The 22,255-nt window shown below is 38.8% G+C and overlaps 1 protein-coding gene and 1 long non-coding RNA gene across 6 annotated transcripts in view; one reads left to right on the top strand and one right to left on the bottom strand.

Moving 5' to 3' along the window:
• The first annotated feature begins 44 nt into the window (after positions 1-44).
• Positions 45-9,130, top strand: LOC308064502. 3 transcript variants are annotated; one of them, XR_013928408.1, is made up of 4 exons: positions 235-486; positions 1,163-2,895; positions 7,578-7,649; positions 8,922-9,130. It is a non-coding gene; the product is annotated as an uncharacterized lncRNA (long non-coding RNA). The 3 variants fall into 3 exon arrangements; XR_013928407.1 differs by lacking the exons at positions 235-486; positions 1,163-2,895 and adding an exon at positions 45-203; XR_013928409.1 differs by lacking the exon at positions 235-486 and having other exon boundaries at positions 497-2,895.
• LAMA4 (laminin subunit alpha 4) overlaps positions 3,706-22,255 on the bottom strand; it is a 106,956-nt gene continuing 88,406 nt past the window's right edge. For all 3 annotated transcript variants that reach the window (XM_080389064.1, XM_080389063.1, XM_080389065.1), the window contains 12 exons: positions 21,485-21,622; positions 19,824-19,957; positions 18,341-18,505; positions 17,496-17,649; positions 16,586-16,779; positions 14,810-14,999; positions 13,791-13,946; positions 12,834-12,993; positions 11,686-11,816; positions 9,137-9,230; positions 8,031-8,150; positions 3,706-6,551 (listed from right to left, as the gene is read on the bottom strand). In XM_080389064.1, coding sequence (XP_080245190.1) covers positions 6,406-6,551; positions 8,031-8,150; positions 9,137-9,230; positions 11,686-11,816; positions 12,834-12,993; positions 13,791-13,946; positions 14,810-14,999; positions 16,586-16,779; positions 17,496-17,649; positions 18,341-18,505; positions 19,824-19,957; positions 21,485-21,622 — 1,782 coding nt within the window. In that variant the 3' untranslated portion in view covers positions 3,706-6,405. The remainder of the gene's footprint in view (positions 6,552-8,030; positions 8,151-9,136; positions 9,231-11,685; positions 11,817-12,833; positions 12,994-13,790; positions 13,947-14,809; positions 15,000-16,585; positions 16,780-17,495; positions 17,650-18,340; positions 18,506-19,823; positions 19,958-21,484; positions 21,623-22,255) is intronic.

Genomic DNA, 22,255 nt, shown 5'->3' with positions numbered 1-22,255 from the left:
CCCCACCTTTCTCCTGCGGTGGAACGTCCCATCCGTCGGCTTAGCTGCGGGCGCTCGCCGCCTACTCGTCGCGAGTGGAACGTTCCATTAGAAGGCGGGGGTGTATGTGTGGGGCAGTCCCTCGCGTGTGGGCTCGCCTGAGGCGACCGCCAGTCCCAGAGAGCAGCGTTTGGGTGTCGGTCCTGATGGCTGCGATTGCGCCTGTAAGATTCGGGGCTTGGTGGGAGAGTAAGTGTGCACTGAGAGGAGCCGAGGGAGTAGTAAAGTGCCCGTGCCCGTTCGGCAGCGCGGGAACGGTGACCGTGGTGAGGTGCTCAGAAATCCAGTGTCGCCTGAGGGTGCGTGCACCTGCCGGGGGCTGCAGGGCCTCTGCTAAAGCCCAACTACGGGAGGCATGGCGAAGACCTGAAATTAAGTCTTTCTATGGGAGAATAGAAACGTTTTGGTGTAGTACTGTCCGTTACCATTTATGGCTAAAAATGTGTGGTAAGATATGTTTTATTTTCCCCGAATACATTATTCAGAGTGATGGTGGGAAATGTCCTGAATGATAGGAAAATATAAATTAAAAATTAAATGAAAAGGTGGCCATGTTGAAATGCTGTAATGATGAGCCCTCCCATCAGGCTTGAAAATTATGTTTTTCTTTAAGCTTGGTTTCATGTAATTGTCCAATTAAGAGTGCAATTACAGGAGGTGTTTTTGCCTATGTGTTGAACATAGCAACTTTAGGACTAAAAATGAGAGATGAGAAATGGTAGCGATGCTGTTGTCTCAGCGTGGTAAGACTGGTCCGCAGGATAGCTACTCTGCAAAATCATGGGATCACAGAACCGTTTAGGTTGGAAAAGACCTTTAAGATCATTGAGGACAACTGTTAACCCAGCACTGCCAAGTCCATCACTAAACCAATAAAGCATGTGTGATATGCAAAGCTGTTGTCTGTAGAAAACTTTCTTGTGACACTGATGGCATTTCTGTTTCCTGTGGGAGGATAAAAGTACTTCCATGCAACCCAGTTCATTAGGTTCTATGGCTAAAACTACCCAACAAAATATGCTTTTTCCAAAAATATTTCTAGTGCTGGTGTGCAATCAAAATTTGCTAAATGAAATTTGAATAGAATTCTGATGTTCAGTTTATATGAATACTTTTTTCTCAGGAGAAACCATGGTGTGGACTCCTGGACATGACTTGGGATCATGTAGAGAGCAATTATAAGTCCCCAGGAAAATAAAGTTATACCAAATGACTACTTTAAAAAACTTTCCCGGAAAGATTATGTTTTGCGGCAAATACAATATCGTACAATACAATATAATAATGCATTATATGTAAGAAATATGTTTCAAGACTAGTTTTTTAAAACTTAATTCCAAGAGGAGAATCCATCTACTGGAAATTTGTATTCCTCTTAAGAAAAAGTAATGAGTGGCCCAAGCTTACTCAGGCTTCACATTTGAAGTTGCAGAGGACCAGTGGCTTCAGTGTTACAGGCAGGTGGAAAGTTTAGCATGATTAGAGTAATACTGCTCAAACACTTGTTTTATGAACTAATCACCAATTTAAAACTACATGAATATTGATCAGGAAAGCAAGTAGTAAGTTCTCATCTCTCTCTGGACAGACTAGATGTAACCTATAGCTTAATTATGTTCTCTGTGGTTACCTGTCCGAACCTGTAGGCTGTGGTCTGTTGTAGCTACCAGATGCAAACTGGTTCTGTACTTCTTGCCTACCATCATGTCCTCAAAGTCTTCCCTTCACATGTCTTTTTCACCTTACTTAGGCTAAAAGCAGTACAACATAGCTTATAAGCATTCTAAAGCTTGAAGTCTATGGAGGTCTCTTGATGTGACTACCTGGCTTGCTTTCTTCTTGTGTAGTTAGCTACACTTTCTGCTTGTTCTTTCAGTTAGCTGTAGGTTTTGTGTTCTATGCCCTATCAAGATTCAGCTTAATGGGATTTGCTCCACTGAACATGAGATTCCAGAAGAAACTCTGTGCTTTGGCTTCAAATACACTGTTAAGAGGTCTGTGATGGCAAATGTAAAGTGATTATTCTCACTGAGCTTGGAGACACTGTGAATCAGAGATGCAATTTAGATTCATATTCATGTGGGAGTATTTTTCAGCTTCCAAAGAGGATCCAAGGGCAGGAAGTGGATGCATAATAACCAGTTTGGCTTGATGCATGTGCTCAGAGGTTTAATGAAAGAGGCAGCTCAACTGTGTGAAATAAATAACCACACACTGACTTTCCGTTTCATTGTAGATGAAGCTTTACTTTACTTCATCTACCGTAGTATAAATGCATTAATCTAGCCAGGTCCCTCTAGAGACTTTTTGTCTATGTTAATAATTTAATCAACAGTCTTATGCTAATGTGTGTTTCTTACCTTTATTTTCTCAGTAACTTCTTGTTGTTGAAGCTATACAGCGATTGTGTTCCACAGCTTTGGAACATAAACTGAATAATTGAATTGTAGGAATAAGTTACCATGTTATTGAGAGAAAATGAGTTGACATGGACCACTGTGAATCTGTGAATATAACCCCTAAATCCCAACCACAACAAAAGCCAAATGTACATCACAAGTTAAATATATGTGCTATGCTTTCAGCATCTTTTTAATGACAGTCATTTAATTATTTAGGCCACATGCTGCTGTAGGGAGAATACACTGGAATTTGAACTGATGTTATTCCTTGATTTATATCAGGGCTTAGTTCACTTATGAAGGTTTGTTGCATTTTGGTTTTTTGTTTGGTTCGTTGTTTTTTTACTTAGAATAGTTGTCTTTTGGGGAATTACTGTCAGACCCGTAACCCTTCATCTTGCCTTTTCCTTTTCAGGCTGTTGTCCATACTCTTGATCCTCGAGGAGAAGGAAAGGTTGATAAGAACCTTTAACTATGGAAGATCTCTAAAGATCTTCAGAAATAAGAGAGAGAGAGGCCGGAGATCCTAATTAAATACTCTATTTTGAAGCAAGTTCAACTTGAAATTAGATTCTTCCTTATATAACCATGAAAATGTCAAATTTCAGAATATTCCATGGTACAATAACAGTGTAGTTGTAGTCCTGATTTAGATATTGGCTATAACAACAGTTATTAAAACCTTCAAAGTGGCAGAGAAAAGTTTTATCTCCTTAGGGTCAGTAGGGTCAGTGCTTGCTTTGTTTTCTTTTTTTTTTTTTTTGGTAGGCTTTCTGCAGAATTGAGGTAGTTACATTCATATTGAAAATGCAAATGGACAATCTGACAATGTACCTCAGAACTTGCAGGTTTTCCCTAAATCTTTGTAGATGAAGGGTTTTGTGCTTTGGAGCTATAATTTTAAAGATAGATACAGAAGACAAATTGAGTTCTGGGAAGATTTCTTCTTAGGCAGTTGCCTTCCCTTAAACGACAGGAGCTTTGAAATGAATGTGGAGGTGTGTGTAATGTAATGCATCACATGCAGACTTTATTTGGTGCGTATGGAATGGTAATGTCAAGGTCTGTGTGGATGTTGGGGGCAGGGAAATTTGCATTATGCAAGTATCCTCTGTTCTGTAGTATTTTTCTTTGGAAACCCTGCTCTGCAGGGGGAAAACCTGCATCTCTAAGGGCTAGAAAGGAAAACCGAGGAAGATATCCTCCACAAATACTGCTGTGTTTGATTAGCTGGTGATGTAGTAAAGAGAATTAAATTGAATGGTAGCAATTTATGAATTTTAATGTGGTTTTTTATTCACATACTACTTTAATGTATTTTAGTTTTCCATATATGAAGTATGCAAAGGACTGATAAATCAGAAAAGTCATTCTTAAATGTAAATCCACCGAACAAGACCAAATCTTATTGCAGCAAATATGGCTAAGAAAAATACTGTTTATTCATAGAGCTTGGATATGGGTATGAGAAAATACGCTTTAGTTTTAAGTAGGTGTAAGATGGAAAAATGTTCTGAGTATGTGTGTACCAGTTAACATACAATGCTCCACTTAATACCAGCATTCACTAAACTGTGATGCTCTTAGGGAGCACAAACATATGCTATTCCTGGCTATCTCTGCTTAGCAGCTGCAGACAACCTCGAAAGGAATTTCAGTAATCCTTGTAAGGAACCTATCTAAGCAGGAAATCTGCTGTTCTTTTCTCTCCAGCAATAGGGTCCTAGAGACTAGGGCCTGAGGAAGCTTAGCTCAGGCTGTGGTGTCATGAGATTGATTGAGCCAATCTAACAACTTGCTGCTGCTGGAAGAACAGAGACTGACTTTTTTACCCCCGCTTCCAGCTGCACAGCCCTGACACCATGCATGGCCTCTGGTACCCACTAGGAACTGAGCTTACTGATCTGAGGACTTTCCCCCTTAACCCCAATAATATAAAAATCACAAACCAAAAGCCCTAAATGTTTTCTGTTCAGAGTCTGGGCAGTAGCTGGGAGTGGGAAAGAGTTGAGCAGCCATAGTCGTTTTGGTATCTGAGACAAAGATGGCATTTGCAGGCAACTGGATTTGGGGACCCAAGATGTGCTTGATTCAGAGAGAGTGCAGGTAGTCTTACTGCTTGTTTCTGAAGTATAAACAGTGGGCTATGGAGTAACAAAAAGAGGGGGATATATAGCATTCCCAGGAGTAGGGGGCCTCCCTGTGTGGCTGGGAAGGGAATCAGTCCTGGAAGCATATTGCCTGAGAGTTGCAGGGAACAGAATGGGAGGTGTTCCTAGGAGAAGGCAGTTACAACAGGCATGGGGCTGAAAGCATGAGTAGAGCTGACAAGACTCATGGAAGGAGAGGCAATGGCTGCAGGAGGCACTCAGTCTTCTCTTGTCCACTTACCACCCAACACTGGGCTCTAGAGACAAGTAGAGAGGCAGTAATGGGGTCCCAGCTGCCGGAGTTCCTGTGCCAGTGTGTCCAGAACTTGTAGTTCTTTATCCAGAGTAAGCCAAGACCACTTCAGTCTGTCAGAACTTTTCTCCTACTGGGAGGGTAATAGGGAAGCTACTGATTAGTGCTTACACCTGTATTTTATTCTGGTGATTCCTCCAGCTGACAATAGATTGAAGAACTTTGGAATCCAGTTGTCACTTGTGTGTTTTCCAGATGAGCTCCTATTAATTTTTAATCTGTAGGGTGTTTTGCTTTTCATACTTTACTGCTTTGCAGCTGGTCGTGTTTTGAGTTGGTTCCAGCAATAATTTGCCCAGCAATCATGGAATTTTCTGTTAACAGTAGTTTATTATTTAAAGAAGAAACCTAAATGGCTTTGATGCCTGGTAGGTTATCACTAAAGAGACTCTTGCAAGTGACTCGTGTCTGATGCTCAAGCCTGCTGTGAGCTAAAGCCTAGTATTAACTTCCATCTGCCTTCTATAGTTTTAACATAGTTCAGATTTGCAGCCCTTTGCCTTTTGTTTGCATCTTCACGTTTCACACCCAGTTCCTCTGCAGCAGCATATCTTCCAGCATATATTCCACAGGAGTATATTCCTAGTTTGAGGAATAATGCAGTAAACTGAAGTCCTGCAGCATTCTCACAAGGAGGTGATGATTTTGTGTGATAAGGGATTTGCCTGAAACTGTTGATTCTGCTTTCTGTGCTTTGTGTTTACTTCTGTTATATTAGCGCAAAGGAGATCACAATGGGATTGTGTATTTAGTGCTGTTTGTATGGAAGTGCATTTAAAAAGAAAAAAACTTGAAATTTTGAATTTTGTCTCACCTCTCCCTTCTTACGTAAGGCAAGTATTGGTCTAAAATTACCTAGCTTAGGTAAATGATCAGTTATATAAAGTGTCTTGTCTTAAAAGATATACATCCTCTCTTCACTTTGTGCTAGAACATGTCCATGAAGTCTAGAAGTGGAATAGAAATTTTAGGTTTTAATTGTCCGTAAGCTTACCTAATTATTATGCTCTCTGTCCCCCATTTTGATTGGGGAATGTATAAATGAGTTGAATGGAAAATTAAAGAAAAAAAATCTTTGAACACAGTTATTTTTGATGTAAGTCTACTATCTAGTTTTATTCTTTAATGTGCATTAGCAGATCTTTTCCTGTGAAACAAAGGGTGACCTAAGGTGAGGATCTATCTTGAAAGTAATGTATTTAATATCATTTTCATTTCTTTTATAATCCCACATTTTCATGTAACAGACTGGCCACACATACACTATAAGAAATGGTAAAGCTCACTCTTGTGGTATAGTAAGAGAAGTGCAGAAAGCAACAGCCCTTTATTCTTCAGTGATTTTTGTGTGCATATAAACATTAGAAGTGACCCTTAAACATACTGCTTTCTGTAGATGGATCCTTGATATTTTCATTATTCTCTCAATGAACATCGTTTATTTTGTTCTGTTTTTCTTTCTGTGGTCTAAGGAACTTTACAGTGTTGATGCAGTGCACTATCAGGCTGCTGGACAGGTATTGATGCTTACAGCACCGCTAACCAAAGCTGCTTTACTAAAACTCACTGGTTTTTCATCAATCATGAAGTTACGAATGCAGCCAGTGAAGGAGTTGCGTGTAGTCAGGCTGGATGTTAACAGAGATTCTGGAAGAAGCAGATTAAAAAAAAAATAAATTAGAGCTCATGATGACCTAATTAATAAGTGTAGTGGCAGAATCTTTTCAATTTGCTACTAACTGCAGCTCTGCTGAATCTTCTGTGGGTCTTCTAAAATATCTGGCCTACTGCCAGTGTCCTAGAGGCCATTAGAGTAAGCTGGGGAGTTACCTACATTTATCTAAAACTCTTGATTCTACATAGTCAATAGAGGCCCAGTCTTGCATTTTTTGACAACTGCATTTTCTTTTAAGTAATAGAGCAGATGAATCCCAAGGTGTGTGTTTCTAATTTCTGTTAACATTACATGTATTGTCATCTATGTCTGATTTGTTAGTTTGCATTTAGTTTACTATATTTACATGGTATTAGTTAGTATTGTATCTTGTTTGTTGTCATGAAGTTCTTTGTAAAATTTTTCTATGTGCCAGGGTGATAAAAGCATTATAAAGCCAATGTATGGCATTGCTTTAGCATTCTATAATTAATGCAGAAATAGAAGGCTTTATTATGAAGCAGAACAGCATTTGCAATTACCACTTCATATTACCTCTCTGGGAAGAGATCTGCCCTAATAAAATTCCAGTTTGGATTTAAAGAGTGAACAGGCATCTGCACATAGATTTTATTATTCCCTTTGGGCTCATTTTTCCTCCTGGTAGTGGGGGATGCATGAGAACATCATGCACTCAAGCCACTAATCCAAGATAAGCAGTATAATAGATGTTGTAGTTAGAGCTGTTCATGATTGACATGCAAGGCACAGAGAAATAATGCTGCATGTTTTCAGTGAGAAATGTACAGGAGATGACTTAAAAATTGAATCACGTAGTGTTGATTACAGTTTGTATATGAACCCCAACAGAGTAACTCTTGTCTGCTGAATAAGGGAAATAAACGTAGTAATCTAGGCCCACGCTACACAGATGGTCTGTGAGTCACAAATTCACATTAGCAGACATCTGTGCAATAGAAATCACTAGACAGAAAAAGAATCTTCACGTTTTGTCTTAGGTTCAAAGATGCCATTTCTTGAAGAAGAGGAAAGAAGCCTACCAGCAACAGAACCTTGAGACTTCAGTTACAGTGAGTTTCCAATCCCATGAATAAATAAATAAATAAGTAAATAAACTTACTTCTTAAAACCCAGAAAGCCCATACTGGAAAATAAAATGGAAAAACAAGCTTTTTTTTTTTTTTTTACCTAGTGGGCTGACTTATCTGTTGAGTCCATACCTGACCCTCCAGCCACTGTAAGTGTTTTAATGTCAGCGAAGCAGCATTTTTTTTCTTTGATAACTTGAGTCAGAACATTTCTGATCAGCTCTTGAGCCTTTGAGTTTTATCACGTTACTCACACGAGGTACATTTTGTTCTTTTTTGCAACGAAAACTCAGTCTCTATGCTTCCTCTGGAAACCATGTTAAAATTTGAGAACAATGTACCACAAAGCTGCCAAAAACTTACCTGGTACACCTCCGATAAACACTGGCTCCCTGTGGTCAATTGCCTTTGGATTTAGTGGCCCTACCACATGGTTGACTTCAGAGTCTACATCCAGCTGCACCACATTAGCATCTCTAATAACTAAAAGGAGAAGGAACAGGGATTAAGAAGATTGTAAGAAGTAGCACATGAGTTTTCTGTGACGGGAGTTATCTGTTTGAGCTGTGTTGTTTGATTTAGTGTTTGCTAGACTGGGTGTAAGCCATCAGTGGCAGCCTGTGGGCAGATCCTGGTACAGAGCAGGGCCAATGGAAGATACACTGTGGGAGCAAGGGTGCTCTGGAGTGGGGCTCTTGATTGCTGGCAGCTGTGTCGAGGCTGCAGGGTATGAGCATACAATGGCATGTGTCTTGGAAAAACTGCCAGATCATTCCCAGTAAGGGATGTGCTAGAATGCAGTGAGGTTTCCGTTTCCTCCTTGCTTATGTGCCTGTGTTCCTTTCAGGAGGAAACCAGAATGTGTAGGGAAAGGGTGCATACTCAGATCTCTTTTGGATGTGACATGGGAGGTATTCCAAGTCAGCATATAGACAGGAAGGTAAGGGAGTTCAAAGAACCCGAGGTTTAGAAGTACTTTTTGACTTTCAAATCCAGGAAAGAATGATCGATGTCTGGCACAGAAGCAAAATCCTGACTTGCACAGATATCTCTCTGTGCAAGGCAGGGGCTCACCAGATGTTCTTATTTGACCTTTAAGGGCAGCATATACTTGTACTTACTACATTCTACCAACCTAATTGGGAAAAGAAGAATATAATCTGGTATACAGCTTAGGAAATGTTGCCAGCATTTCAGCTAGGCTGTCTTGTGTTCCTTGAACAAGGGACTTCCATATTTGCTTGTTCTTTGTAGAAATTTGTGCTTGTCCTTCCTGGAGGCTCTACAGTTCCTACATCTGAGAGAAGAGTATAACTGTGTCTTTCACACAAACTTGTGTCTTGACAGATGAAAAGGAAGGACTGAAAGTATGACCCCATTCCCAGTGCACTAGCCTATGGAGATGGATATCTGGGGAGGGAGAAATGGGTTCTGTCACCTTACTTAGGGGATGATCTTGTTTTACTGACCTGCAATTCGGTGCCATCTGCCGTCACAGAGACTCTGTTTCAGTGTCACTGAAGTTGAAAAATCCCTGATTCCATTATTCAGTTTCACAGTAACCTGGGGGAAATAATGTAGTCATCACTGAAAACCTCCTCCTGTTCTCTTTTTTCCTTCTGTTGTAATAATGCTGTATTCCCCACTCAAAACATATCTAGTACGTAAATGAATGAAAAACATAATTTCATTAAATTCTTTAAAATAAAGCACCTTTCTAATTCATAGATTTAGGGGTTTGGGGTTTTTTATTATTTATTTATTTATTTTTAGATTCAACAGTTCCGCAACATTTCTGATTTGAACTCAAGGAAGAGTTCAAAAATTAAAAAAGAGCAGCTAATTTCACTCAGATTTTCTAGTACTGCTACTATATAATTTCCTGTGTGGTAAATTAGTGTTTAAATTAGTAAATCAGATGATGTTTTGGCATCTTACTAGCCACTTAATAAGGAAAACAGCCACGAAACTCCCAAGTATAAACAAACAGGCAGTTTCTGAGGAAAGAATAGATAGGGAACTTAAGAATGAATTTTAAATTACTTGTTCAAGCTTACCAGCAAATCTCTAGCAGACCTAGAAAGTGAGTCTAATTTTAAATTTTGCACCTCTGCTTTAGGTACATGGGTTAGTATTTTTCTGCATGGAAATACTACAGCAGCAGCAGAGTGGTGTTGTGTCCCTGTTGCAGGGCACAAGATTCCCAATGGTGGTTGCCAGAGAACTCCAAGTACTGAGTCCAACCATTCAGGCTTTTCAAATGGCTAAGCTGTCCCTGATAATACTTACACCTTGTTGACTGAAAATGTTGCAAGAAAACAACTTATATTTAGTTGTAGAGGATCTCTGTTTCAAGATAGTTGTATCTAAGAGACTTCTAAATTTTTTTTCCACAAGAGCACCAGCAAACAAAAATGAAATGATCCTCACTTTCTCTTTTAGCCACCCTTGGACAAAATACATAGAAGCAATTAAAACAAATTCAGAATTGTGAGAGAAAGTGGCTTCTTAATAAATTACTTAGACAAGCTGTACTAATAGAGATGCATACATTTAAAAAAAAATAAAGGTGCTGATTGTTCTTATTTGTTCAGCAGAAGTGTTTTCACAAACTGGTCTTTGGTAATACATTCAAAGAGAGCAGATAGTTAATAGTAAGAAGGACAGATGCTTGCTAAGAAATGACAAGTAGGGAAGAGCTGCTTTTTCAGGGTGAATTTTGTTTGTGAATTGCATATATATTATATAGGAAGTGAGGTTTGAAGCAGTAGGTGGGGCAATATCTTCTGTTAGACCAACTGATACAGTTGGAAAACCAGACAAATTTCTGGGCATGCAAACCTTCCATCAGATCACTATATAAGAAGTGCTAGACTAGGTGTATGTAGATGCAGCTTTTAAGGCAGCATCATACACAGCAATGCAATGTGCTTTAAGAAGTTCTTTGTTAATTCACCAAGGACTAGCTACAGCTGTAAGAATGGGCTTTATCTTACCAAATCAGTTGTCAAAGTTAGGTGCCTAACTGAAGCACCTGTTGGTCTCTGTATAGTCGATATAGAAAAATATATTCTCTGAATGACAGCTCATTTAGTCATCTACATTATACACCTGCTTTAGGATAGGATGAATCACCAGGTTAAAACTGTCCATTTGGTCACTCTCCTGTAGGTTCCTGTTCTTATAAGAGAGGTGACAGCATGTTTCCTCAGGTGTTGCATTTCTAATTGAGGTACAGCCAGCCTCACTTAAATACCCTTCCACTTTGGTTGACAGTTTGATACTAGGCAGTGCATAAAGAATACCTACACTGTTTAGCCTCTGGACTATGCCCTGAGTTTCTTTTTTGCAAAAAGAAAAAAAAAAATCCCCTGCTTTAAACCTTTGCTTGCTTTGTCCACTTAGACTGCAACTTGTTACTGTATGTATGTATGCAACACAGAGCACAAAGAGATCCAGATTTTAGCGATGAACATAATAAAAAAAACAGCAACAGCAACAACTATCTGGTAAATTCATTTCAAACCTCTCTCTTTCAATTGACAGCCTTACAAAAATCCAGAGGCTTTAAAAACCAGATGAACTTTCCCTTTCCCTTGCTCTCACTATCACACATATATATGTTAAAGGAAGAAGGGACTAAGCACAACTCAGACTTCTCTTTTAACAAATAAGAAATAAAAATTCATCAACAGTTACCTTACTTGTAACTGTTATACATTTTTAATGTGTGGGTGAAAGAGCAGCACCAAAGAGTTGGTGCTCCACTTTTCAACTGCTCACTAAATATTTATAGTTGGTATCAGTAAAGTGATCTGATTTTTTTCTTGGGTGTTATTTTTTGTATTTTAAAATAAATACCAGGATTGCCTAATATAAGCATTTAATATATTTTAGGAGAGAAACAATAATCAATTAATGGCAAATTTGTAAGGAAAAAAGCTGCATATAGCAGAGCCCAAGTAGGTAGTAGAGGAACTGGTCAAAAGCAGTGGAGGAGATGTGACCTTCATTATACCTGTCCATTTCTCATGTGCATATTCAAGTACTCTCCATTCACGCTGTGACCATGCAGTAGAATTCCTGAGCTGCTTCGGGGACGTATTTCAAAAACAACTTCAAATTTCAGGCCTAAACTGAAGGATTCATCTGTGAGGTAAAAAGAATAACATTCTTTTTGTACTTAGTGATGAAATTGGACATTTATTCAAAGTCAAAATAGAAGTTCAAAGCCTAGAGTGGAACTTACTTGTCATGTCTTTAAAACTATTGAAATGTGCCAGTACACATACTTGAAGAGATAGCACGGTGTGCTGTCAATGACCCATTTCAACTTTTGTTTTGTTTATGTTTTTTTGGAGTACTAATAAAGGTTTCTGTATTTCTTTAATTATTTTTAAAAAAGTATTTTGTTTAAAAATATTTCTTAGCAACGAAATTGACAGCAGAAAGTAAATTATCTGTATTTTTTGGCAGCTTCTTTTTGTGAAATTTGCTAGACATTCAGCAGTCTTTCTACAGTGAGTACGAGTTCACTTGAGCTTTGATGATTTAGAATAAACTCCCTTTTTCAATCTGGGGACAGGCCAGGGAGCAAATTAGAAACACCATCTTAATTCTTCATTGTGTTGCCAATGAGTAGGGTTGTGCAGTTTCCCTTCCTGTTCAGATCAGAGCCTATGTCATAAGAAGATCCTCATAAAACGCTTCCTGGAACACAGCAGGCCTAAATGATAGAGAAGATGTGTTCTGTCATGCTGTTCATTATCAACACATGCAGAAAGCCTTTCCTTAGAATTTTTTAATTTCATGTTGTTTTATTAATTAAAAAACTAAAGGATGACCATTTGCTGGTGTACTTGGTCTTGACCACATTGACTTCTGTATGTCTATGATAACGTTTACCATATTATAACCTGTTCTCTTGTGAAATTGTTTTAATTATTTGAAATACCTACACAGACATATTTATATAACGACTTGTTAAGTTTCATGGTGACATTGTGACCTGTCAAGTTCAGCTGCTTACCACAATAATGATCTGTATCTAACAATCCTTACAGCTCACAGCCTCAGAAATTACCACACCATTTAGTGAAATATGCCATTCTGAAGCACAGTGAATACTATAGTATTAAGGGATACATTTGTTTAGTAGTGTATTACCAAGGACAACATATCCTCCTTCTGATGAGAAGTATGTTCCTGCTTCTGATGGCCCTTCAAAGCAAGGCGTTACACTAAATGTCTGCGAAGCTGAAGCAATTGATCTTCCATTGAGTTGTAAATTGCTGAGACAACCACTAAAGCTGTAGACAGAGTTAATCTGAGGGGGGAAAAAAGCATGATTAATAGATAAACTGCTTATGGCAGGAAGTAAACTCTTCTGTCCTTATTTGTACTTGTTTATGAGCTGTAAGGCTGTGATTGTATGGTGCATCAGTTCTGAATTAAAGAACAGTTTCCAAGAGATGCAGGACAGATGCTTCTCATAGCCTCTCATGTCTGTCTGATGATTTCAAGGTAACTCCGGCTTGTGTTGTTTCTCAAACAATCCTCAACCATGAGAAACAAAGAGCAACTAGAGTATACATACCTCTTATCCTCGGGGCAAGACAGGGGTCTGGTTTTTCTGAGTAGCGCATCTATCTTGTTAGGCACATAACATTAAAGATTACTTCAGTTTTGTTCATTTTTGCTTTAACACTGCTTTCTATATACCTCAGTACCAAGATGTAGAGCAGAATCCTGACTTCTAGGTACTGTCTTAAAACAGAGGTACTAAGACAACACTAAAATCTCTCTGAAACTCATCTATATCTCAGACCTTAGGGCGCAACTGATCTCACCTATTTTACCTGTCTCATCTAAGCCTGGATGTCACTAGGATTTCTCTCTTTCTTAGGACCACTGGCTTTACAGTTGCTGCTAAAAGGCTATGGGAGTCCAGCCCAGCTACTGCCAGCCCAGTCCTGCAGGAGCTTTGCTATGTACTTGAACTGAGCTCCTCGGTGTGCTGAGGATTCAGATCATAATACGCTTTTGCCTGAACTCATCCCTACAGCCAGCTTTTGCATTAGCTGTACATAGAGGTATGGATAATTTAACAGATGTCTGCTTTACCTGTATATTTTTTACAGCTTTTCCGGGAGCTACACCCCCAATATAGAGTGGTTCGGTGGCTTGCCAGGTATTAGCATTACCGCCAAAAGATTCTTCCAGTACTCGGAGACCATCAATTATCAAGCGACCGATATTTTTGCCTCTAATAAATATCACCTAGAAAAGGAGGAAAAAAAATTGGAAGATTAATTTTATCTGTTGAGGGAACTCTCCTGTGCAGTGGAAGAAGATAGAAAGTTTGAGAAGAAAAGCTTGAGAGTGATACTCTATAAGCCTGTTTTATTAACTGCCAATATTCTTTGCTGGACAACCCTCTTTTCACATTCATGTAAAGACTAGATAGTGAAACTGCCGTCTTTCTTACATTTCGGTGTACAAGACAGAGGTGATCAAGGTGTCACAAGGTTTACTGAGATCTGCCCATCTTATATTTGTGTATATGATTCGTTGCTACAGTGCTATCAGTTAGCATTTTCATGGTCTTCACCAGTTTCATGGTCTGGATTCCTCCAGCCTGCTTTAAACACTTGAAGTGCCCAAGTTAGGAGCTTAGTAACTGTAGACTTCTTCTGTAGTCAGTGTTCAGAGAGGTACCTACAGAGAGAAATTCATCTTGACCCCCCAAATTGTCTTTTCATTTTCATAGACCACAGAGGGAGCCTAAGAGAGCTGTGCTTCTTGCTTAGGCACTTCAAAGAAATTTCCTGAACAAAACTGTCCTAGTCCTTCCTTTCCTAGATAACTTAATTGCCTCACTGTTCTACTAGATACCATCACTTCTGCTCAGCTGTTACTATTGAGAATTTCTGGATTTTTATAACTGACTCACTTTCCTATCCCTAGTTAATGACTTGATAAAACGCCACGTGGAAAATTTAAAAATAGCAGCAGAAGTTTCTCAACATACATATGCAATTATGAACACATGAATGAAAACTTCCTGAGCTGTCATGTCAGCAGTGTCTTTACTACAGCCTTCGTAGCACGTGCCATCATAATGATTGCTTTCTTTTACTTACATTGTGCCAAAGGCCATCATTGTATTTCTCTTGGCTCTTAATCCTTATCTTCTGGTGACCAGCATTAAACATAAAAATGAGTCGGCCATGAGCCACGAAAAGGGCCATGAAATTGGTCTCCTTTTCATCCGAGACGTAGAAAATCATTCCATGAGATGAGTGAGTTTTCAGACTGATAGAGAACTCAGCTCTGGCACATAAAAACACAATATTAAAGTTAGAGCAGATATAATTGACTTAAATCAAACTGCAGGCAGAGGAAGACACAGATTTTCCTTTTATCCAAAGGATTACATGTCTTCTTTGTAGAAGTGGTGTTTCTGAGAACAATTCTTTACTGTTTTTTTTGAGTAGAAGTCAAAGTTGGAGAAGAAGCTGCCTTGCAATGAGCTTGTTTTCAAAAATTAAAAACTATGTAGTGGATAAAATCAATACAGACCACCAATAACTGACACTATATACACTACATTTCTATCCCTGTTGGACAACAGTGTTGGGGGACTTTTTAACTCTGATGGCATGGAGGCCTGACAGTTCACAAATCTTTACTGTTATTCCAGACTCACTGCTAAGCTTCTCCTTCCTTGTAGTTCCTTGTGAAATCCAAGACAGTGTGACAACTTATACTGACTTGGTTTGACACCATCAACAATGCAGATTTCTTGAGTGATTGGTATTATTACTTTGGGTATAAAAAAATGGCAAAGCTGTACTGGTGTAGGATAGTGCCAGAACTGATTACTTCTGCTTCTCATGTCAGGTGACTAGCCTAGCTTCCATGCTTCATATGCCTGAAGGATCTGTATGTTCCCCATTGCATGTGTGAGTACATTCCACACACACTTAGGCCCTTGCCAATATCAGTTTTTTTAAACCATCACAAATCATTGGTTTTTTAAGGTGCGCATTACAATGATGAAGCTGTAATAACTGTTGTAAAACAAATATGTCTTTTAGGGATGAAGAGACATACTAGAGCTTTGGTTTTCCTTCTTCATATAAGCACCGTCAGGACTGCCCTAAATAAAACACTACTGAATTAAAATGAACATAATGCTTTTTTTATTTAAGTCAGGAAATAGCACTTTTTTTTTCTGAGTTACTGGTCTGGTATGCTTCCAGGAAGTACTGTGTTGTTGAATTTACAGTCTTTCATGGAAAATATTAAACCAAAATTCCTTGTTGGTCATAACACACCATATGGCATATTCTGTGGGAGCCTGAAAATTAAATGTCTACAATATCAGGACTCATTATTAATTACTTGAATTTCCATTATTGGAAATAATGGAATTTGGATTGGACATGTTTTTCATAGCTTTATGTCCTACTGCACTGTGTAGATTCCTAACCATTAAACAGCTGACAAGGTCCACTCAACACATAACTGCTTCATTTCTTGGTGAACTGTCATGTTCTTTCCCAGCTCTGCTCTAATGCCATTGCTTCTTGTGTAAAGAGACTGATGGTGTATTGCTTGCATGGAACTAACATCCTCGTAGTCTTCATACAAATAGGCAAGGAGACACATTTTATTAATATATAGAGCAGATGAAGACTCCACAAGAGAGATATAACTGAAAACACTTTCTATTTATTGCTCTTACTCAATTGAAACACCTTTTAAGATATCTTAACAACATGCTTTATACAAAAAATGCCCTAAGATATAGAGGAAAAAGCCATGGTAACAGCAGAAATGTGTCCCTTTTTTAATTTGAAATTCATCTTTCTCCTCCCCAGTATATATAAATTTTATTTCTAAGGTCCCCTTACCTTTGACTGAAATCCATTGGTATGTGATGAAATTCCTGACGGCTGTTTGCTGTTCCTCCAAACTGATAAGCATGTTTGGTTGCCTTGGGATTCATGGGCAAGTGGCACTGAGGGTCTTTTTGCATATTCACTTCTTCGTACAGTTTTTTGAGGCCAGTTGAAGGCTGTGAAATCTTGTCTTTATCTCTTCCCACCTTCATAGAAAGAGAACCATTAACCAGAAATTTTAACTAAGATTGGACATAATAAAATAACAGTATAACTTATATATAAGCTAGTATTATATTTTTTCCTTACAAAAATACCAGGAGTGGTTCCAACTCAAATTTTCCTTGAACAGATCTACTATAGATGCTAATTTAGGGCAGAAGGAGGGATAAACAGAATACTTGTGAAGCTAACATAATTACAATTAAATTCTTTTGCAGTTTTCCTAATCAAATCTTTTCCTCCCTGCTTTTGATGATATTGGTTATACTATAGGTGTAAGAGGACATGCTTGGACTACGAGTTCTGCATGCTGAAAGAAGTTTTTTTTCACATTTCTATTAATGCATGCTAATTGTGCCCAGTAGAGAGAGTCACACAGAGGTAGCTGAGAACAGCTTATTTCCTTTAGGATGTAGAAGAAATAAAGAAGGCTTGTTTGTGCAGTACATTTTTGAAGGTGTCATAAATTTTGTTTTACAGTTCTATTAAGAGGGAATGATGCAAGTGTATGCCAGATAGGTTGGGGCAGGGCAGTCATTTGCAGCAGTAGAATATGTAAAGGAACAGGATCCTTTGCTTCATATATCTGAAATAGTCTTCGTGTGGTACATCTTAGTTCCGTGATTTGGAGAATTGTGAACCATGGCACAGTATGTATCAGCTTTGGAAAAAGGATGATAGCGGGGCAGTTGTAGCAAACCTTTTTGTTACGGTTTCCTTTGGCTTTTGAGGAGTTTTTTCCTTTCTTATGGAGAAGAGCAAGTGGAGGAGATTCAACAGGGCATCCATACAAAGAGGTCTGAACTTTCTCAGAGTACTGCTGGAAATCTTCTACTTCAACCTCTCGATCCAACCTGTGTTTCAAAGAGGGAATAACAAGAACAGCTTTTTTCCAAGAGTTGGAATTGTCTTAATAAAAATCAAAGAATTTTACATTTATGGTTTAAATTATATTTGGATGGGATTTTTCATTCTAGGATTGTGGAAAAAAGTACTGATTTATCAGTCAATGTCTGGCAAATGCCAGCAGCCTATGCTACCTCTGCCTGTTATATCCATGCCTGCATAAACAGAGAGGATCAATCTGCAGCATCAAATTCACTTTGAAATCTTCTATATAAGAACATTTCATAGAGCAATTAAGATCAGTGAATTCCGACCATTTTCACATGGCCAAACTCCTAACTTCCCCAGCTTCTGTGAGATTCCTTAATATAATTTTGTTTCAAAGGCAGAGCTGAAAGCTACATAGTATAAATGTAAATGACAGCTATGCAAATTATACATTGCACCAGCAGCATTAGCAATGCAGTACTGAAAGCTGATTTACATCAAGTTATTCCCACTTTAACGATATCTTAACCTAGCAAGTCTGTGCCAACAGATTCCATGGCAAATAAAGCAAGAAACTTATTCACACATACTGTCTAGCTTCACAAATGAGACAGAGATTTTTATTGTGACAATAAATCAGTTCTTTTGAGCTACTATTTGAGCTGTCAGGCAGTGACTGTCTGGTAATGTGTTTGGGAGGATGCTACGCACCTAGTAAAGTAAGCATTGCTTATGCAGCCAGTGAAGTTGGCTTGCTGTGTTCTGAGGGGAGAGCCACCAAAATAAAACTTCCTGATGCTGTCCGGGCTTTTCCCTGCTCTGTCCTTTGCTGGGTTCTTCTTGCTTTGTTTCTTGTCATCAATAGTCAGCTCATACCTGCAAAGGCAAAGCATGCATTTTCTAAGCTAGTTTCAGAAATGTCAATGCCAGTGGTTAGAGAGCATATTACATGCACCCAAAATACCCTGCTTAGTATGCATCACTGAATGGTAGTGCCCAAAGTCATGAGAAGACCTTCTCGCTTTCAGCTATGCAACAAGTATCTGTGCAATAACCCACTGGCAAAGTTGAGTCGAGAGGCCCATGGATTTCATAATATCCTGGGGTTAATTGTGAAGTCCAAAAAAATACAGGCCACTCAGTGAAGATAGATAAACTAAGGGATTGCTACTAAATGGATAGAGCCACCATTTGGGGAAAATGAGATCTAAGCACATGCTAATCTTCTTTATGCCCCTGTCCCTTTTTCCTTTTTCATTACAGTACATTGATGCGTGAGCTTCTACAATGTTTTTGACCTGATCATACCATGCAAGACATTAATTGCTTCAGAAGTCAGGAAAGATCCTATTGCTTTAATGAGAAACGGAGTATAACTAAAACATTACACACTGATTTTGTTTGGCAAGTTCAGAATTCAGCACACTCAGGGAAACATGACAGTCCCCAAGCCTATTCCAAGGCACCTTTTCACACCTTCAGCTTTTCAAACTGTATTTCTTGGATGTCAGAAGTCATAGGTACAAATCTCCATTTCCATTAGAAAGCAGAATGACCTGGTTGTATCTGCATAGGCAAGATTCTTGAAGAAAGATGCTTTGATTATTTGACCTTCTAAGAAATTTTTAAACATCAAAACCAACGGTAAAACATATCAATGAAACAATGCTTTCACTTTTTTAAGAAGGAAATAGAGAGACTTACTCCCTACTGCGGTATTTAGTCTTACATTTGGGTCTGTCAGAGCTAAAAATATTTTGAACGTGATCCACTGTATATATCCCAAATGAATGCTTTTTGTTAAGAAGCCTCAATTACTTCAGGGTTTGTCGATTTGGGATTGCTTTAACAAATCAGCACAATCAATCCTACTGAAAAATGGATCTCATGCTAGTCTTAAATTATATTAAACTGTGTTCATAGCTGAGGACAAAAAAGGAACAAGCTTTTAGAAAAACTATTATTTTAGCTTTACTAAAAATTCCCAGCATCTCATGCTCAGGGCAATCTGGCCAGTTTTCAATCATACAGATTTTTGTCTTTGTATTTTTTAAACTGAATTGATCAGTTAAAAAAACAACTTAACCCCCCCCACTTAAAACATAATTTGAAAGTGGATATTAAATGATAATGTGCTTTACAAGAAAAGTTTATGTTCCAAAGCTAGGGGGTAAAAGTTGCTAGACAGCTTTACCTTTCTGGGGTGACAGAAGTAATGATGAAATGGTTTTTTCCATCATTGTAATTTCTGTCTGGTGTTTGAATTTTGGTTCCACTTGCATTTAAAACCACAGCGCCTCTGTCCATAGAGATCGATAACACATCTGACTGAAATACAGACAAAAACATCTTCATGAGCAAGTGTAATACAGAAAAATTAACACTTCTGTGCATTTCCCTGTTCTATTTATTTTCCTTTCTGCTGTTTTCCCCATTTTGTGCCTTATTTGCAGTAAGATATAGTGGGAAGCAAAACAGGAGATGATCTCATTAGAACTGACATTCTTGTTGTTTTTTAAGCCTGAATTTTGGGAATTCTGCTGCTTATTGTGTCTCATGTATCTGTCACATGAGCTCCTTCCATCTAGCATGGATGTATGATGTTTACATTTCATATGTGTTTCTGATACCCCTGGTACTGTATAGAGCAGCTGTTACTGCAAGATTCCTGCTGTCAGAAGACCAATAGATTTTTTTCTTTTCCTAATTCCCTCTGATCAGACCTCTTCAATCACTCAAAATTATCTCAGAGGTAAGATCTGCTATCTGGGTCAGGCATACAGGATCACTGTGCCACATAGCAGGAATATTGTCTGTTCCATTAGAGCAAGCACGGCCACTGTGCACTCGTAGGAATTATCCTGTCACATTCTGTCAAGTGCTAAATAGTTGAACCTCCGTTTGTTTAGTAGGGCACTTGGCATCTCCTAGGATTAGAGCTTTTGAGTTAAAACCAGAAGTGGTGTGTGTAAGGCCTCATTTATGCAAACGATGTGGGTAACTGACATGGTTACTGATTTCAATTTAAGGTAATACTCCACACTGTAAAATGTAAAAGTTCAGGACTGGTTATCAGTGTCATACAGCCTTCCCTGCTGCACTGCTGATGATCTTCTGCAAGTATGGCAGAACAGACATTTGGAGGTGGTTGCAAATGTTCTGTCATCTGAGCTCATGTTTGCTGCAGATGTCAGTCTGAGCCTGCAGGATCTCAGAATTGCTCTGGCTCACACATTTTGGGAGTGCAAGTCCATATTTCTGCCCATGTCACACCTCTGAGGGGGCATTTAGAGCAGCCTGGCTTCCCATAGCTGCAAGGAGCTGTTCTCAACTGCAACTTTTCCCAGTCACACATGGAAGTCTGAGCACCATCTGGGAATATAGGCAGCTTTCTGACTGATTCCTGTCAACTCAGCAATGCTCAAAATACTCTCCCACAAATTCAAACAAACTTTGTCTTTGCTTCTGGAGGATTGTTTCTGGATGGAAAATGTCAGGTCCTCGATATTATTTGTACTTTGGTAGCACCTACAGGTCCGAATAGGGATTGCAGTGCTGTTGAGCACAGCACATTTTGTCTTAAGGATTTTACTGAGCACAAATGGATGCATGTTAATTCTAGGCATATGACCAAATTATCTTCTTATATCAAAATAACATCTAAGCATTGCTGGTTTTCATCTGTAAATCAAATGCAAACTCTGACAATGAGGTCATCAATGAATGCTTCTATATTGCAGACTGGTTTCTCTATTAAGAAATCGTGAAGCGAGAAATTGCATTTCCCCCCTAGTACTCTCCTGGGAAACAGTGCAAGGATAAAATAAAACAAACTGTAAATAAAGATATACTCACTCCTTCAGAATAGTAAAACAGCAGCCCATTGGGCTGCAATGTCCGGAAATTAAAGCCTCCTTCAAATTCACTAAAGAGGGACACTTTGTGGCTTGATGCAATGAAGCTCTCTCCATTGAAATATGCTTTGCGGGACATCTGTGTATTAAATAAAACAAAATTGCAAGTAAAGCTCAGAAAACATTCAAATCATAAAAAGAATGAGGCTATTTCTTTTTGTTTAAACTATGCAACCAGTTCATTTCTATAAAACCTTTGGTCTTTCCTGCATGCTTAATTTATGTAGGCTTAATTTATATAGGCTTTGCCTCGCATGCTGTGAAAATCTTAAGAAAGTATAGCTATTTTAGGCAGTGTAAATCAAGTTGTTATCACTGTCCTGGGATTCTTGGCCTCATCCTAAGTCTGCTGATGTTAGCGAGCATGAAGACTGGAAGCAGAGGAGGCTCAAGCCCCTGTCTGAGCTGTATGGCGCTGAGTCACCATCCCACCATGTGATATAGTAGCTTGTGTGCTGCACTGAGTGCTGGGGTGGGGCGGTGGAGTGTTGGACATGGTGGTAAATAACCCTCTGAGTCTCAGGAGTAAAGCTGGTGCTGAGGTAGAACAAATTGCAGTTAGCTTCGTTGTTGACAGGATGAGATTGTGTAATGAGTTCCACAGGTGGTGGACTCCATTTTCACAGGTTTTGTTTTTGTTTTATCCACAGCATGGCTTTGGATAGACATGATCATAGGAGGAAGACCACAAACACTGGTTAGATTTACCAGC

Source organism: Falco punctatus (genome assembly GCF_963210335.1).
Source record: "Falco punctatus genome assembly, chromosome: 5".
NCBI classification, from domain to species: domain Eukaryota; kingdom Metazoa; phylum Chordata; class Aves; order Falconiformes; family Falconidae; genus Falco; species Falco punctatus.
This window is presented reverse-complemented; position numbering and strand designations above follow the sequence as displayed.